Source organism: Perca flavescens, chromosome 12, assembly GCF_004354835.1.
Source record: "Perca flavescens isolate YP-PL-M2 chromosome 12, PFLA_1.0, whole genome shotgun sequence".
NCBI classification, from domain to species: domain Eukaryota; kingdom Metazoa; phylum Chordata; class Actinopteri; order Perciformes; family Percidae; genus Perca; species Perca flavescens.
Window position 1 is genome coordinate 24,089,386 of NC_041342.1, and position 19,414 is coordinate 24,108,799.

The 19,414-nt window shown below is 39.5% G+C and overlaps 1 protein-coding gene across 1 annotated transcript in view; it reads right to left on the minus strand.

Annotated features, from left to right (window-relative positions):
- The window catches only part of gpr158b (G protein-coupled receptor 158b), a 61,001-nt gene that overhangs the window by 37,985 nt on the left and 3,602 nt on the right, over positions 1–19,414 (minus strand). Inside the window, exons 3-4 of the mRNA XM_028594332.1 lie at positions 15,691–15,796; positions 10–112 (exon numbers count right to left, since the gene is read on the minus strand). Of these exons, the coding sequence (XP_028450133.1) occupies positions 10–112; positions 15,691–15,796 (209 nt within the window). The remainder of the gene's footprint in view (positions 1–9; positions 113–15,690; positions 15,797–19,414) is intronic.

Consider the following 19,414-nt stretch of genomic DNA (forward strand, 5'->3'; position numbering starts at 1 on the left):
GTAACCTACTTTTAAAGCCATTGAGCGCCACTCGGCTTGGGTGGAAGAATCCTCTCCTGCACTGGCACTTGTACTTGTCCAACACAAATCCATGGCCGGCGATGGGAGTGCACTGAGAAAGACAATGCAAAGACAGACAGGTGGACATCAGTGTTTACCTATTTTGGTTGTTATCAACAAGAATATCACAGGAGTTAGTTACATGGAGGCAAAAGCTGAGAGGAAATTGTGTGAATGTGAAACAACAAGAGGAAGGGGGATGATCGGGTGACTCAGCCAACACAGCTTTGTTTTGCTTTTTGAATCCAAAAGCAAGTGGGAGTAAAATTATGAAATTCTTTCTGGTATTTAGGATTTCAGAAGCAAAATGAAATATTATATAACACAGCAACAACAAAATAGGCTGTAATATTATATATTACAAAATGTGGTTTATCATAGTAAACTGAATATATGAGGAAGTCACCTTAGAGTTAATTATTTTCTGAAATACTGCAGGCCAAATACAAGAAAAAACTACATTAATCAAAACTAATTGTTATTTGCAGCCCTACAATAATAAAGACAGCCAATTATATCATCCAAAAATGAAAATGAAACATAATGGACATCAAGTAAATATGAGGTCGAAATTATAGTTGCTGCAAAGACATAACAGTGATTGTGTTGATTGTTCTCTTCACACATTGATTAATATTTGCAGCATTTCTGGCTCGACAGTATGCTTAAAAATGCCTCTTGAGTAAATATGATTTGCATTTGCAGGAATTTATTGTCCAGACCTGAATGATTCACGGGACCCAACAGTGAGATTAGAACAGTTTAGGAATAGAGAATGATGTAACATTTATAATTTAAAAGACTAAACAAAGGATAGGCCTACAGTATTTTACAGTCTTCATCCTTCACTGGAACCAAATAATGTGAATGATATGCAGGGTCTCAGTAGTTAAAACAGACATCACAAACTTAATAAAGTACAGTGCCTATGTGTTTGTGATTGCGCTCCTTGTCAGGCCCACTGCGGTGGTCTCAGTTAATGAACTTGTTTTGATTATGTTATCAAGTCTCCTACATCGTCTACATGCTCTTCTGCAGCCTGAAGACGCCCCAGTTATATAAACATGTGAGGTGTCAGGGGAAATCACAGGGCTTTGCCAAGTAACAGAGAAACTAATTAATATCTAAATTAAGAATTAAGGGTTGTTTGCAGAATTTAAGCGCGTCTGCATAATTCCAGCTTGCATTGATAACTGTGGGAGCTACATGGGCTTACGCACCATCTGGAGCGAAAACACACTCGGTGACACTCACACACAGGCACCAGTGTGGATTCTGTACACTCATGTGAATGCACATATCCCTGTACTAAAATAAAGCTGCAATAAATATGACATGAATGTTCATAAATAGTGCATTACATTGCATGCTTAAAGTAAAAACAGTATACAGTATCTTCTATGGGACGGCTGCTGTGGAGAGTAGCAGGACTATATTTATACTTCATAAATCAGTGACAGTCGCTGATAGTCTTTTTAGGATTTTTCTGATATCCAAAGCGGAGCCGATGTTTAAGGAATACTTTGAGAATAGTTTTCGGAAATGCACTTTATTTGCTTCTTCATGGAATTTTAGTGGTACTCTTCTTTAACTCCATGTCATTTTAGATAACATTTATTTTGACGTCTTTATTTTTCTCCAGTGGAAGAGTTCAGTTTACTGCTGAACTTCTGCACATATCAGTTGTTTTCCAAAGCTGACAAACAGCCCCAAATCTTTGAACTGGGAAGCAGCAGCATGAGGGATGAGCTGAGGGTATAAATGTCTGAACTGAAGTGCAAGTGGTCGACAGAATAAACAGATATGGTAAATCATTGCTCCACTGGTGCACCAATGAATACAAGCAGGCCTGGGAATTATGATGCATGTTTCCACTTTTTGGAAAAAAGAATGTGAGCTACATCTTGGAGACTTCACCTCTAGTTTAACAGTAGGCTATGTGAAGTATGAACTGTGTCTTCTGGGGATCCTTTAAGCTATTTTGTGAAAAATATGAGTGTCATTTTCTTGCGTTTCATCTGTTTTGTATTACCGAATAGTTAAAAATCCTACTTTAACTTTTCTGCCTCTTTATTGTTACCACCTTCAGCCGCTAATCAGTGTCCTTACATTCACATACAGTCATTGTGCTGTTACTACTGCACAGAATTTCTACTTATAAGAAACTGATTCTTCGCACTATAATCAACTACATAGCAAGAGTAAATATGTGAGAGGAAATATTTGTCAAATTTCTATGACTGTAAAAGCACCCAACACGAACCAATACAGCATTGTAGGCTTCCTGGACGACAGTTAATTCTTTCTATTACTATTTACTGTGATTCAGCATTTTTTTATTTGTTTGTTTTTGTTGTTAGTTAAGTTTGAATGTCAAATAAACCAATCTTATGAGCCATAATGAAACAGAAGAGTCTATAGCCACACCTGATGCACAGTGGTGCTTTGAACTAAATGCTAACATTACAACATCACAGTGACAATGTTACAGTAACATGCTGATGTTAAGCAGATCATATTTAGCATGTTCGCCTCTTTTAGCACTAAACACAAAGTACAGCATCTCATGGTGGCGGTAGAGGAAAAATCAAGGTATCATCAAAGTCAGTAGGATACATCCTCTGAGGACCATGAATGGCAAGTCGCCCAGTAGTTGTTGAAATAGTACAGTCTGGACCAAAGTGGCGGACCAACAGACATTTTTACCCACACCACTACTAAACTACTGCTAAAAATAGGTCTGCAATAGATAAGAGCATCTCATTCTCCCTCAGAGAGACAAAAAAGAGTCACTATATTTATGCAAGTAAAGTAGATTCTCACATAGTGTATGATGACTGAAGAATAGATATTAAAGAGCAAAAATTCCAACTGCAACAAAAAGAGTAGTGAGTGCATAGTACGAAGACAGCTGGGCACACATACAACTGTAAGTGTTTTGCTTCTCATAGCCAGGTTGATAAATGCTACTGTCCTGTGGGCAGATGACTCACGTTTCATGCTTTTAGATTTTCTAAGTTCAAATGCCCACAACAACAATTACAGTATTTATGTGATGCTGCTACAGCAAAATATGTCATTTCCATGCAAGCTCTCTCATTTGTCAAATCACAATTTACATACAAAACATGAATTGGAGACTACTGCTGAAGCAGATCTGGGCATGTGTGTGTATTTGTTTGTAGTCTCTCTCAGGAGATAAGCATACATGTGAAATTACAGTAAAGTATACAAAATACAAGAAGGGGGCACTGATTTGAGCTACACAGCCTGATAAATTTTTTTATTCCTCCAAACGAGAATCAATCTGGGTCTTGGCCAGGATGTTTCTACCTCTCTGAGTGGAGGAACAGGTGGCGAGCGGAGGACTCAGCCTCCCCGAGGGCCTAAACTTGAAACTTTCAACATCTGATAGATAGATAGATAGATAGATAGATAGATAGATAGATAGATAGATAGATAAATAGATAGATAGATAGATAGATAGATAGATAGATAGATAGATAGAGAGATAGATAGATAGATAGATAGATAGATAGATAGATAGATAGATAGATAGATAGATAGATTGATAGATTGATAGATAGATAGATGCACAAATCCTGTATGGCAAATTGAGGAACTGCCCGACCACGACCAACCACACACACACACACACACACCGCTTCCTCAGTATAATTCCCTGGGGATTACATGGGGGTGATTTTTGGCTAGGTGTATGTGTGCAGTCAGATGGTGCCTTCATACATCTGAGGATACACTGTAGATGAGGGTGTCATGTCTCACCCAGAATTTTCTTGGAAACTTGCAAGACACTGATGCATACAGATCACATGTCTTGTCTTCAGTAGTTGTGATTAAGTTATGTACAGTTAGTTAATAACTGCAGACATAAACATACAACACCACTATTTTTTGCTTACTCCAAAGGCAGTGGATACTCATTAAGATAAGACATACCCAGGGACACTGAGGTGGGCAAGGATGAAATATGATGCTTATTTTAGACCGTTATTGGGCTCTGTGCATCCAAATCGCTGCATTTATTAAACCTGTTTGCGCTTTCACCGCAGAAGCAGTTTGTGGTTCCCAAGTGCATTTTCAAGCGCTGCAAGTAAGAGTATAAAATTAATAAGTGCATGTGTCGCTAATTTCGACCTTGTGCGAGAGAAGTAACATTGTTGTTTCCAACCTACCTATATTACTTGAGCCCATACTACACATCTCTCAGAACTAGTTCAAGTACAGATCCCATGAGTACAATACAGGAAACATGCATGTCACATAGGAGATTGACAAGGACCATTAAAACTAGATTAATGACACCCAATACCCCTGAACTGCCTCACTAGCACACCGCTCCATATGTCGTCTATCACCAGTGCTGCTTTCTCCAGCAAAATTACACCCACTCACGCAGCAAGACACACACACACACACACACACACACCACACACAACACATACATACATAAACGCACACATCGAACACCGATCTAAAGGCAAGGTGTTTAGCGACGCCAAGGCCAGCTTCCCTTTTTCTCAGCCACCATTAAAAGGGCTATGAAACGGTCATTTGACGTGTCTCAGTTTGATGGATCACCTTCATCAGACCGCAGGCTGAAACTGAGTGAAAGTATTTTATAATTGCACCTTGCTTTGGATGCAGTGAGGGCTTCTAATTCCTCTTTTTTCTTACTCTTGGCTGACAGGGTTCAAGGTTGCATTGTCAATCACAGAAAGTGCAAAAGACTTATATTTTAAGAAAGGCAGCCTGAGGAGAGGATGTTTTATTACCAGCCTGATCCTTGCATTTTCTCAGACACTGTAGTTTATCAATAGCACTTGATCATTGAAATGTCAATTTACCCTGGCATACTTTAATAACTAATTAATTAATAACATGGTTGTAAATGTAAACCCCTGTGAGGGTTTATGCATTACAGCAGTGGTCTTATGATATCTAAGCATTTAAAAAACAAACACAGGCACCCTATTTTCCTAAAACTGGGCACAAGCACACACAAAAAGAAAGAAAAAATGCTCACTGAAAACCAGACAAAATTGCCATTTTGTTTTCTTACATTCATTTAGCCTGAAATTGCGTTTGTTAGCCAATTTACGTTTGTAAGCCAATTTACGTTTGTAAGCCAATTTACGTTTGTAAGAGGAGGCTGTGTTGTTTTGTGCTGACCCATCGGTAGCAAAATTAATTGCCCCTCGGGGACAAATAAAGGTCTTGAACTTGAACTTGAACAGTGCAACAGAGGTTGTTAAGAGCAGTTAACGTTTTCATGGTGATCCAAGAAATATGCTGATTTGAGATGAGATTTTTTTTCAAAGCTGACTTAGAAACAACCTGTACAACTAAGGCAATCTTATCCACGGTTGTCGCCATTTTTATTGCCATAGTCTGTCACCTAAATATAAAGCTAGCTTGTATGCTGGATACGAAGATGACACCCCCATTGTTAAGGCTGCCTACCAACGTTTTGAATCGCTGAACACATTGGTAAGGTGAAAAGTAATTCAAAGGTGTGGAAACAAGCCAGGTGAAAATTGTATTTCCGCTGTCCAGTTTCTGCATTGCATTATGGATTCATGAGGCTGCTGTCAATTTTCTCTCTTTTCTAGTGGGAACCTTCCGTGGTATAATAGAAGAAGAGTCTGGAAAGAAGCTGCTGCCCTTTAATTTTAAATTACAGGCTAATGCCTAAATCATACTGTACATGTTTCAATTGTTCTGCAACTTAAGCCCATTGTGGCGTAGCTGGAAATATCTCGACTTTCTACAGGATTAATGCATACAACAAATTAGACCCAGCTGTTTTAAATATAGTCTTTTAGGGTGACTTTCCCCTTTAAAAAGTTTGGGAATTAATCTTCTTCAAACTTAAACTATACAAATACTGAAATATTAAAACAGCATAACAGCCCTATAAAACCCAGTGAGCACCTGCTAAGCAGTCTAACAAGTACAGAACGAGTTTTGGCAGACCCCTTAGCACAACAACACATAACAATATCATTTGACACTATCACACAAAGTGTAAAAGATACTTCACGTTAAAACCCAAAAATAAATTATCTGTAACTTCCACATTGAGGCCCCTAATGTTTTGGACTGCAGCCTGTGATACCTGTTCAAATTTCTCACCGTACAATTTGATAAAAAAGCTGTGAACACGACACCAAGACGGGAGTTGGTAAGAGAGAAATACAGGGAGATAGAAATAGAGAGCACTCTGCGTCCCTCAGAGATCTATAAATACTCTGAAAGCATTAAACCCTAAAAGCATTACAATCACTCTGTCCCCTGGGTGTGGACTGTGTCTTCTGCTGTTTCACAAAACTACTAACCACTGAAAGAGTGGATGTCTGAGGAGAGGAGACCTTGGACTTAAACCTGTCTGGAATTTCTCCATCAAGTTAAGAGGCAAAAACTGCCTGCGATATATAGCTGCTTATTGATTTGTGGCTTGTCGTGGTAACAGTGCTGTGACTAGAGATAGAGTCACCATGAGGGCTGGGCTGAGTGCTGCTGTTGGTCTTCCTGCATCCTTAAAGGACATTAGCTTAAGGATTACAGGGCTGTGATTTATATTTAAGTTAGTTAAAGAGGACAAAATATTCCACTGATTGGCTGTGCAGCCTTTGGAAATATATCAGCAGTGAAATGCAAGTCTCCCTTGGCATTTGAAGACTTATGAGATGAACCCTCAGTTTCCCTACACAGACATCTGGGTGGGTGGTCCCCAGCTGCCTACGTGGACTCGACTGGGAGACCTCTCTCAATTAAGATCCAACTGCTGCCGCCGACTCGACGGGCTCTTACATTTGGCCGTGGCAGCCGCTGAGCTGCAGGCAACAGATTAGAGAGTGAATGGTGTTTCTCTGCGGAGGATGAATCCTCCCCGACGACTGTCCCTCTCTGCTGTCACTCCTCATCCCTCATCCCTCCCTCCCTGTCTCGTCTTGCTCTCCATCCTATATGCATCCTTGTCTCTCTGCTCTTTTTCCTCACTTCTTGCTATGCATGCGTCATCAGCCTAATTAAAGATCAAAGGTATGCCAGATTTGCCAGAAAATACTGCGAATCATATGCACTTGTTAAACCATTATAGATATTGTATAATCTATATCGAGTTGTATATTGGTATATTGTTAGAGTTATGCATTTTACAGAAATCAGGCATTAAAGGGACACTCCTCGTGCAACAAGGCAGGCCTGCTTGGTTCTTTCTGGAAATGACTGTGAAGATTTATAAAGAATATGTTTACAGCATTTACTGTCTAACTGGGACGTTTTGGGACCGATTGGCGGGGATTTGCTATGGACAAAATACACACTGCGATACACCAGTAAGAGCTAATTACATTTATGTAAGAGAGAGAGAGAGAGAACGTCACTTATATAGGATGCCTTTTCAGCGAGGAGTGTGTTTTCCCAACTCTGAAACATCTGGACGTCCAAGCAATACAGCCTAAAAACAACGGTCCATCTATGCTGTTTCACAGCAACGTCAAGCCCATCCTGTTGTACGGTTCTGAAGGCTATAGGTGTTCTTAATTATTTTTTTTTTATTTGACTTTCAGATGTCAAAAAATTATACAAAATAATTGTATATATCCAGCTCAATCCCTACAACAGGTTGTTTTCCAGTTTAATTGTTATTCATGTGGCAGCCTAGCAACCAAAGCTTTGTTGTCTTTTCAGAGTAATAATACAATTAATAAATACTTTAAATCATTTTATAACTGAAAATATTGCTGTCATTGTCAAGGTTTAGTGAACTTAAGTCAAAGTAAAATTTTAGTTATTTACTGAGAAAAAAAAAAGCTGAGATATTTGCCTGAAGTATGTGTAAGTGTTTTATTAAAGAATGGAAAGATATTGCAATATTCCCTTTTTAATAAAAAGTGTTTACGGTCAATGCACAAGTATTGAGAACAACTAACTATCATAAAGCTAAATTCTTGTATTATTTATGTGGTTTTCATATAACGAAAAGGTCCAGCAATACATTTTCCATAAAAAGTGCTGCTCAGCTTTTATCTGGATCTGTGTATTCAGTGTGAGTCTTGTATGTGTACAGTACAAAAAGAAATTGCTTTTGGATGATTTCATACTGAATTCCTTGCAGTGGCATAGTTTTATATACAGTCTATGAGTGGCAAGCATGTTTTGCATTAGTGGGCCCATTTTGAAAGCAACCCCTTAGTGTCACAGTCATGGCAGTGTATAGGATCACTACAGATGGCAATAGGCTTTAAAGAATATGGTACTTTATGTTCATTCACAATTTGTGCTCTGCTATGTGTGGTCCTTGCAGCCCCCAGAGGAGAAAAGTCTTTTTGAATATCTAAATTTTTAAAGCTGTATAGTAAATCTTGCTTCATTAATTTGAGAGTTTTCTTTACATTAGTTTGACCTTTTTTTAAATGCAGCTTCAAATATAAACACAAATGGTCTCTTTGATGATGAAAAACATACTTAAACACACACATGCATTGCCATTAGGTGTACAGATGCAGTTAAGTCTCGAAACCCTTCAACTCATCTTTAGCTGTAGAGCTTCAAACTCCCAGAGGAGAGACAGAGAGCCTCTGGCAGGACAAAATAGAAAGAGGAGAGTGAAACAGAAAAAGACAGAGCAGAACAGGTTATTTTCTATCTCCTCTGCTCCTCAAGTCACCTCAGTTTTTTTTCTGCTAGAGATAAGGCAAGTAAAAAAACAGCTCTTGCTTATCCTGACAAATACAGAATGACATATCTTAAAAAAGAAATCCATCATTTTACTTTATCCTAAGCATCCATTACTGCTAACATTCTACACAGGCTTTTGCACTGTCTTGTTCAGTTGGATATCCCTTTCCTTACATGAAGTATTTATACTGATTTTGAGACTTCTGAAGCTTAAATCCTTCTTTCTCCACAATGTGCCAGAGACGATAAGGATTGTGAAAAGACATACAGTAAGGCAGGCATAAATATTTAATTTATGTCCCTTTTTTTAACCCCATACAGTCCGAGAATCTAGTGCATGGTTTCTTGCAGCGGGCAGTGAGGGGCCACAGTAATTAGATTTACAGAAGAGAGGGACTCACACATCACTATCAACAGTAGCTGAGCTGCAGCTAAAAATAATAGTGTTGCTGCTTTTTCTCTGTCAGATTGTGCTTTCCGTGTCTGCATAAAGGTAAATCCACAAACTAGGAGGTTTTGTGTTTTTAAGTGTGCGGTGCAATGATAACAGCCGAGGTCACCAATGTTTTTGCTTTTAAAGCAGCAGAAGAAAGAAGAGTATTTCTCAATTATAACTTGGTCAGTTCAAGTAACAATTTAATGTGTAAGGCTGGCAAAAGCAGAGCAGGACATGTAGACAGATGGAGGGATAATTTCTGGCACGTCTTTCTGCCCTCCTCAGAGGAGTTAATTGGCTTCAAGAAAACGGAGACACAGAGACAGGCGTAAGGTTGATGCAAAAGGCAAAATGGAAAACCAGAGAGTTAAAGAGAGATGAGGAGGAGATAGCCAAAGATAGAGTTGGATTTGGGAGAGTGTGAATAGCCATGGACACAGGGAGTGTGGAAAAGAACAGGAAGAGGAAGTGTAGCTGATTGAGGAGAGAAAGCAAGAGGAAAGACAGAGGGGGTAACCCTCCCTCTAGCAGTTTACACTAATTAGAAGAGCTCTGCCTTTGAAGCCCTTTATCTCCAGCAGCACGTTTCACAGGACGGGAGGAGAGAAAACACACACACACACACACACACACACACACACACACACACACACACACACACACACACACACACACACACACACACACACACACAGACAGACAGATATGCAAATGCAAACACACTGCACACTTTGATGCAAACTTACATTTAAAAAGCATGCACAAAGAAAAAAATATATAATACATACTCAGATGCATCTGGTTACAAATCACCCACACTAATGATTCTCAAGTCCTCGTCTAATTACATAAGCAGTGGCTCCTTATGTAAGATGCTACCCCTACGACTGACTATTCATAATACATGAAGTCTTGTATTTGGTTCATGGTGACACATCCTACCTTCCTCCACCGCCTCGCTGTATCTGGGCAGACCAGGAAAAAATGGCCAAGAAGAAGAAGCAGAAGAAGAAGCTCATGTAGCTGAAAAGAATGGATGCTCATCCATATACAGCTAATTTAAACCACAACTCATAATTAAATGCATACACTGGTGTTTTGTGAGCATTCCTCATCATCCGTCATCATCACATGGTTTTAATGCCAAGATAATTTTTTTTTGGGTAACCTAACTTCACTTAAGAACTTAAAGTAAATATTGTGTATATTAACATTAATGACAATGTGCACTGTGAAAAGGGACCCAAAGACAATTATCACCCAACTATGCACGCAACTCCCTCCTGCTTGCCCTGCCTGAAAGTGTCATCCGATCCCAGCAGCTCATTTAGAATGCAGCAGCTCGTCTGGTCTTCAACCTCCCCAAGTTCTCTCACACTACACCGCTCCTCATCTCCCTTCATTGGTTACCAGTTGCTGCCCGCATCCACTTCAAGACACTAGTAGTTGCGTACAGGGCCACAAACGGATCGGCCCAGCTTACATCCAGGACACGGTCAAACCTTACACCCCATCCCGTCCACTCTGCTCTGCATCAGCCAACTTGATTGCTGGCAATACAGAGTATTTGCTGTCCTGCACTGGGTTGCATCAGCTATGTGTAAGTTCAAACGTAGACTAGTTTGAACGTAAGTTGTGACTTAGGTCAGAGTTTATGCGCTACTAACATTTTGAGGGTTGCACCAGCTGAAATAGTTCTGAGGTAGGCATAAGTTGCAACCTAAATCTTACACCTAGCACTTAGTAGGTGTAAAGTCCTCCGTAGGATTGGTTAGTATGGCACATCGTTTTGAAAGGTGGGATAACTTCTCAACGCGTTCTCCGGGATAGATTCCACCCCATGGATATCTATTATGATTTTGATTAACACCCACTCTTTTGTTTTCCACGAGCGGAGATACAGAGGATTACCGATAACCTTAATTAACAGCTATTAACGTTAATCATAACATATTTTGCACTTTTTGAACGTTAGCTGTAGGTTAAGGTTGTATAGTTATCACCAAATCATAACGCTTGTGTTAATATAATGCTGTTTTGGTGATTAACGCTAACACCATTAGCTATTTTTAGCCGTTAGCTTCTTCGCTATTGTGGAGCTAACTGTAAGTGTTCAAAGACAATTGGCAAGATAGATAACACAGAAACAAGATACAAATGGTGTACAGTTCCCTTTAAATTAGCTGAATCAATTGCATTAGCATTACAAGTGAAGGTGGCTTTAAAGACATTTTGCCCAGGTTCGTTGACACTTCTGTAGTTCTTTTCACCAATTATGAGATATTTTAGCCATCAGAAACTCATTGTTTTCATTTTCCAGCCCACAAACCAGTTTCCAGACGCAGAAGAATAGCTCACTGCACACTACCTGCCCTGCACCAGATGACAGGCAGACAAAAGTTAGCAACTAATGCTACATTGCTTGTTGGATGTGTACATAATGTATTTAGTCTACAGCTTGCTGTTGTGTTGGTGTCCATGTGGCCAAATAATGAAATTAATTCTTGCATGTTTAAGTGACAAAAATGATCCTCATAAGCTCATATTCTCATAAGCAACTTCGAATAAAAAAAGGAAGTGAGACATACAGTTTAAAATGATGAATTGGTAGACAATATCAAACCTCCTCAAGTTTCACTAAACTGCCTTTACAACAAAGCAAAAAACAGAGGACAAAAAATAGGCTGTTCTCCATCACGCAGAATAAACAGAAGTTAAAAAACTGCAGTTATACAAACTGAGCCATTACATAATGACAATGAGAAGCGAGTGGTAATACTGTGCTCTGTCACATTACTAGAGTCTGTCTCGTTATTATCTTTCTCTGAGACAGAGCCTCAGGGTGTTTGTTCTCAATGGGGAACAAAATGAGCCTTACACTGACTTTCCACAGCCCATTTCCCAAAAAAAATGTATTTAGAGAGATTTAGAAATGAACTGTTTTTTAACTGGGACTTTTGGACAAAAGGCAATTCTTTTCTAGTTGGTCTGTGATACCAAGCAAAATTGATTACAGCAAGTTACTGGGAAAAGAAAGGAAAAGACTAGCACAGAAAAGAAGGAAATAGCACAAAAAGACAAATCATGGGGGGATGAAAAAAACAAGACATCGAACATTTCACATCCTAAATTTAAAACAAAATCTAATTTGTATATATATACTGTATATGTGTACACTGCGATCTTAAGTCAAACTGCTTATATTACCAACTGCCATATAACTTGTTGTTTAATTACATTTACTATAGATTCACTTACTTTTTCAAGATTATTATAACTCTTTATCACTTCCCCTTCTATAACTGTGCCACAATTCTCACTTCTCTATAATAGTGATTTAAGTGACAGTCTGGAGATATTACAAAAGCTCAAACACCATCAGTGAACTGTCAGCTCTAATGATGGAAGCATTTTGACCTCACTGAAAGTATGTTTTGCTTCTTTAATGTGTTTTTAGGAGACTGTCCTCCCCACCAAAAATGACCCCATAGGTCATTTGTACAAGCAGCTTATTACGACCCATATTTACGTTTATTGTGGTGGCACAAACCTAATAAAACTACAACCGTTTCACAACATGTGGGACTGTTACGTTTAGGTATGACAATGTGTTGATCTGCTGCCAACGGTAGGGGCGCTAATTCAGTAACGCTCCTGTAGGTCGTATTAGAGGGTTGGAAAAACAACCAATGTAGTCATATGGGTTTGAGGACTTGGGTTGGTTTTTAGCCCACTTGGTTCAGACTGAAGTGTCTGGACAACTATTGGATGGATTGTCATTAACTGTGGTACAGGCGTTCATAATCCCCAGAGGATGAATCATAATGACTTTGATGATCATCTTTTCACATCTAGCCACAATGAGATTGACATTTTTGGTTTTGACATTTTTTGGTTTTGACAACTACTGAAAGGATTGCCATGAAATCCGGTACAGACATTCATGCCAAACAACTGCTGTTAGCATTGTTATTGTGAGCATGTAAACATGCTGATGTTACCATTTCACACCAAGCACAGCTGCAAGCATTACTCTTAGTGTTGGTGTTTTATAGCTTTATTATGCAAAGGCTCAAATACATATTTGTAACCTCTTTTGAACTGTCCTCTGTTTAAAATCCTATAGAGGCTGACCTTACACAAACAGTGGACAGCTGTAATATACATTCTGCAAGGAACACCTATTGTTGATTTAATTTCTAAATTAAATTATCCAGAGAAGGACAACATTGATGACATTGTCAGAAACAGATAGATTTCCCTGGTCAATACTTGTCCCCTCCAACAAATATAATTTATCGTTTCAGTTCTTTGCTGTTTTCTTAATTCCTGCTTCCAATATTCCTACATTTGAAACAGAGACAAATAACACTGCTGATTCAAGACAACACTTAATCATTGACAGCAGCTTGGCCAAATATGGTGTGTGAAGAAGAATCATCAGAGGAGGACAGTAATGAGTGGTAAGCTCTGTAATGATCCTCTGAAAATCTCCTTTCATAGTGCTTCATGTTCAGGTTTAATTTTTTTACAGAACATAAACACACACACACACACACACACACACACACAGACACGCAGGAGACACCTTGGCAAATTCAAAGCATTTCCATGAATGTGGTTTTCTATAGACAGGCTCAAATGGCCTTGGAAACTAAAAGGCTTTCTCTGCCACCACTGTGATGATAATAAAAAGACACCACACGCACCATCTGTCCACACACGTATCTGAAGAGAAGAACTACAGTACTTTAATCAGCACCATCCAGATTATATCTGACAGCAGCCATGAGAGAGTTGCCTATAAAAATGGAACAATGCAGAGGAAACAGCACAACAGATAAAGACGAACATGGAGATGAACACGTTTCCTCTGTAGTTTCCCCCCATGGGGGGAGGCACACAGACAAAGAGCATGGTCAATTATTGACCACATCTTGCTGCAATCCATTACACTGCATTTATTATACATCATATGGCCAGGGACATGCCACGCAAGCCTGAGTAGCCACTCTCCCCAGCTGGAGGGAGAGAGGCTTCCTGCAATACATCACATAAAACTAACGCACTGGCACTGACATGAGCTAGGCAGCGAACACACAGCTGAGCCCACCCACACAGTGACAAAGGCTCACATGCAAACAGCACACAGAAGCTCTTATAGATACAAACATGATGTATGGCTGCTGACAGTTCCATTACAGCAGTCACACAGGTAAAAGCAGTATATCATGGAGAAGACACATACACACACATATCACCATCACCAACCCTCATCATCACAGACAAGCATCCTCACATGCTTGCTGATGTCTGCAGACACTGGACTACTGTCTGGGGTTTTGGCTTTTCAGCCAATTTACCATGCAATGATGGAGACAATCTCTGTGACTGTGTCCACCACTTTGCTCCAGATTGAAATATTTCTTCAACTATTGAATGGCTTGCCATGAAATTCTATACGGGCATGCACTGTCCCCAGAGGATAAAGAATTCAGATACTGATGTGCCCCTGACTTCCTCTTGTACAACCATGAGGTTGACATTTTTTCATTATTATTTTTTATTGAAATGTCTCAACAACTATTGGATGATGAATCCTAATAACTTGTTAATGATCACCTGACTTTTCCTCTAGTGACACCATGATGTTGACAATAGGAAAATGTTGCCATGAAATTTGATTCAGACATTCATGTTATCCTCAGGATGAATTGTAATATTAAGTTTAACTTAACTGTTCATCTAGCGCCGTCAGATCAATTAAAAAAAATATTTAATGAGACATAGATAAGAAGTGATAAATAAAAACAGTATATTCATAATCATACAGCTTTCACTACTGTTGGTGCTCAGAGCAGCCATGTTGGATTGTGATGTCGGGGTTGGTGGGGTTCTCCCAACTTTCAGAGTGGGCTTTAGGGGGTGCTGTTGGAAATTTTCGACTGGGAAATTTTGACTTCCCAGTTCAACTGGAACGCATTACCTGAAAGCACGGCTGTGTCTAAGTACAGCCTCACAGAGCCGCTATGGCTGTAGATTCTTGTTAAAAATTCTACAGTATATATAGCTATCGAACTATCATTTAAACTTTCTATAGATATTACATTCCATACACTGTGGCTGAGTGAACTGACAGCTTTACTCTTTCAGTTTTGGTCAGTTAGCTGATAGCTCTTAACCAGAGAGCCTGACGGTAAGTAAGCAGGCCGCAGACACTTTAATAAGGTGCATTGCTCTCAGATGTTATGCCGCTGTTGTTGTTTTTGTGAATGATGCACATTTGATAGCCTTTGTCACAGTGTGTGTGTTGCATTTTGAAGGACATAATTATCAGACTGAAGGGTGTATGGGTGAACAAATGGTTGAATGTAACGATGAAGTACATTCACTTCACAGCAGATTGACAAAATAGACAAGCAAAGTGATATGAGAGCATTTTCTGTTATTGCTGATTGAAAGACAACTATAATGTAAAGCAGACTCACTTCCATGCTGGTGACATTACAGCGGTGGGTCCCAGCGAACCAGCCACTGTTGGAGCACTGGTCAATGTCCACATCCTGCAGGTTCACATCCACACGAACCACACCCCTGCCAAAGAGAAAAAAGGGAGGAAAGAGGAAGTAAATGAGGAGAATAGGAAGTGATGATGAGTTAGAGGAAATAGTGAGAGGGAAATCACGAGAGAAGATGGTACAAAGACAGAGTGGAATGACAGCGAAGGTTTAGTGAGAGGGAAGAGATAAAAGGGTGGAAATGATAAGGAGGCAAAATTAAATTGGGGTTGGGGGTGTTGCGTCACAAAATTGAATTGGAAGATGCAGAATTAGTTGATTGAGATAAATGATAACAAAGAAGAGTAGAAGAAGAAAATTGAGTAGAGAATATAAGAGTGAAAAAGTGAATATAGAAGGGTAAGGAAGGCTAGAAATAATAAAAAAGGAGACATGTAGAAATGAGACATGGGAGAAAGGTGACAAAATTGTACAAAGTTAAGCAAATTGGTGCGAGGGAGAGGAGGGCGGAGGAAGAAGTGTAGGCAGAGAAGGCCAGAATAAAAAAGAAGAAATTTAAAAGAAGAGAAAGAGCAATGCCCAGGGGAAGTAAGGTCAATGGTGGACGAAGCGGGGAAAGGGAGTGTGGTAATAGAGAAGAATGAAGGAAATAGATCGAAAGTGGGAAAGACATTAAGAGTGATAGAAGTGAAACAAAAGAGTGGGAGATAAAAGTAAAAAAAACTAAAACAAATAGAAGCAAGGTTGAAATACTTGCACAATAAGGTTATCCTACTTCTTGCCAGCCACTATGCACTGAGAGATGTATAAAGATTGTATCGTTTTGGTCAACAAAGGACACACTAATATCAAGGTGTATCGAGCTTCCGTCTTTTTTAATAAAACAAAAGCTTACTCCCCTCATTCTTAAACCTGGTTTTCCTCCTTTAATACTATAAATGCTGGACATCAGTACTAATTTAGAAGATGATTTATCAAGTCCTCACTAGACAGTATTTGGATGCTGTTAAAGGTGTTAGGTTATGGATGTTTCGGGATATGGGCATGTGTTACCGTGTTACTGTTGCCCAAAGAGATGACTCTGGAGCTAGTCCGATATTTGTGCCAGCTGGCTGAAATCTCTCTGAAATCTCTTTGAAAGGCCAAGCTGTTTTTATTGAAAGGGCTCTGAAAGCCCCCCTATAGACTACCATTTAGCAGCTAAAGAACCAGATATTTTACTCCTTGATACTCAATGATATACTGTAGATGGGTTGGACAAAATAATAAAAAGACCTGTCACATAACATATACTAACATTATAACCTTCATTAAGGTAGGATTTATTGCAAGGCTGTTATATTAGACTGCATTCAAGTTTTCGCTAGGGGTACCTAATCATCGACCTAATACATGGGGAACTGAGTGCAATTTTCTAAAACAGCAGGGCACTGTGGTTTATAGCAAACATAAAGTAAACAGTGCATTTATTGGGGACTATTTTCAGCCGGGTGTTCCCTCATTATTCATAATAATGAAGGAACATGTTACACAGTGCAACAGTGTGGCTCATTAATGTGTTTTTAATAGTTTATGGGAAACAATGGAGCTCTATCGCAAAACAGAATACGATTTATCAAGCTTTGGAAACACAGGCAATACTTGTTGGAAGGATCCATTCATTGTTGGTTTGTGTTTTTTCATGGGATTTGCTAATAATAAGAGGTATATCACCAGACATATACTTAAAGGGTTTGTATATGTGGCCAGTGCAGATAGTTCTGGAAGTATCTTTCCTTGGTTTGTGTTTCAGTATAAACCTTTAAATACAGTTATTACACATGCAGTGTGCACTCTGCCTTGTTCAGCAACACTGCAGACATATGATGTTTTCCCATCAAAGGTGAGAAAGATTCATTCTATCTGCTTGTAGCCCCAAACATCTCTGCAGGATGTTGGTGCAGTTCAATACATGGAGACCGCTGGCCTATGCAGCAGTGAGCTATTACAGATGCACACTGTGAAGTGAATGAGTTTAAATACTGTTCAGGGATGTGACTGCAATATAGCATTAGAGGAAAACTACCTGGGACTTAAACCAGTGAAGCTTCATTCAGCTGTTGCCATATAGCCTACTGTATATAGCCATATCTCACTGTCTCACACACACACACACACACACACACACACACACACACACACACACACACACACGTAAAGCATGCTTAGTCTTCGACCCATTTCCTCCACCATTGTACAAGCGGAACATTCACATTCACTCTCTCGACATCTCTCCCACTCTCTGCTGTGGTTAGGTGGATTTGGTTGTTGTATCCATTGCAGTGTCTCAACATTTGTGTGGTTCTGATTTACAGATGCCAAAATTGTACTTGTTGCAACTTTAAAGGTGCTGTAGGTAGGATTGCGAAGATCCAGGACTTAGCCAAAAAATTTGAACATCAACAACTTCTCAGTTCCTTTCTCTGCTAAACAGTCTCCTAAGCCCCTCCCCCCAAAAGGGAGAATTAATGCGTGTGCATGAGCAATGATTGACAAGCAGTTAGACACCCCCCCTGGCCATGATTGGTGCATCTGAACAGGGAGCTGTGGATTTTTGCAAATCGCACTACAGGCTGTAAGTGGTGCCAGAGGAGCAGGATTTTTTATTTTTTTTTAATTACCGGTTTCAAGTAGTTCGACTGGAACATAGGGTCAGTTTCAGCAAATATGATATAAGTCTTAGTAAAACTAATGGCCTCTGTTCTGTTGTGGGAAAGCTACCACCAGAGCTATCTGCACTGGTCACAGAGCTTTAAATTTGGCCTTGGAAGGAAAGTGAAAAAGGAAAAAAAGATGAGAAAGAGGTTGCTTTTAGGTAGAAAGTAGCAAGACATGGTGTAACTAACTCCATCATCTACACTAGCTCATGCTTTTCTCTTCAGAGCCAACAAGCTTTCTATTTTTAGAAATGTCATCACAGGACTGAGGTGAGTGAAAGAAGTCACAGAGAAGTTGCAGACCACACTCACATGACAAGAAGTAGAGAAAAACCGTATGGATTGAGTTGTGTAGTTGCAGCCGATCATTATAATCAATTAATGAGTCTATCTTTGTAAAAGACACACTCTGGTCTTTAACAACCACTTTATTGTGTTCCCTTCTAAGTTGGCTCCAACTGCTTATATCATATCTGTTGTTGACAAAGTGAAAAACAAGCTCAGTAGCTGTTGTGATATCATTCATAGCATTTTAGGACTTCCACCGTGTTAGGAATGAATGCTCTGGGAAAAAAAAGTTAGTAAGTGGACGCTTGTGTTTAAACAGTGTCAAACTACTATATCCAAAGTCAAGAATGAATTGTCAATCCTAACTTTAAAGCCGCATACACATGATAGGCGTCAAAACCACTTTGCGTTGGCCATTCCATTGATTTCCTACGGGGAGAGCGGTGCCGCCCAATTAGGCGCTGCACTACCTCTGACGTCACTCACAGCTTGGATTTGCCGCTTTGCTCAAAGTTCAAATTATTTCAACTTTGACCCAGTTTCCGCTGACCTTTTGAAAGTGCAACCAATGAGATAACAGCTGTCATTATCTAGCAATGGGAAATAGCTTCCTTGCCACCCTTGATGACAAATACCTGCGCTGTGCTTTGCTCTCTGCACTTTGATCTGCACCCTACCTAGCGGTGCGCAGAGAGCAAATCACTTATCAT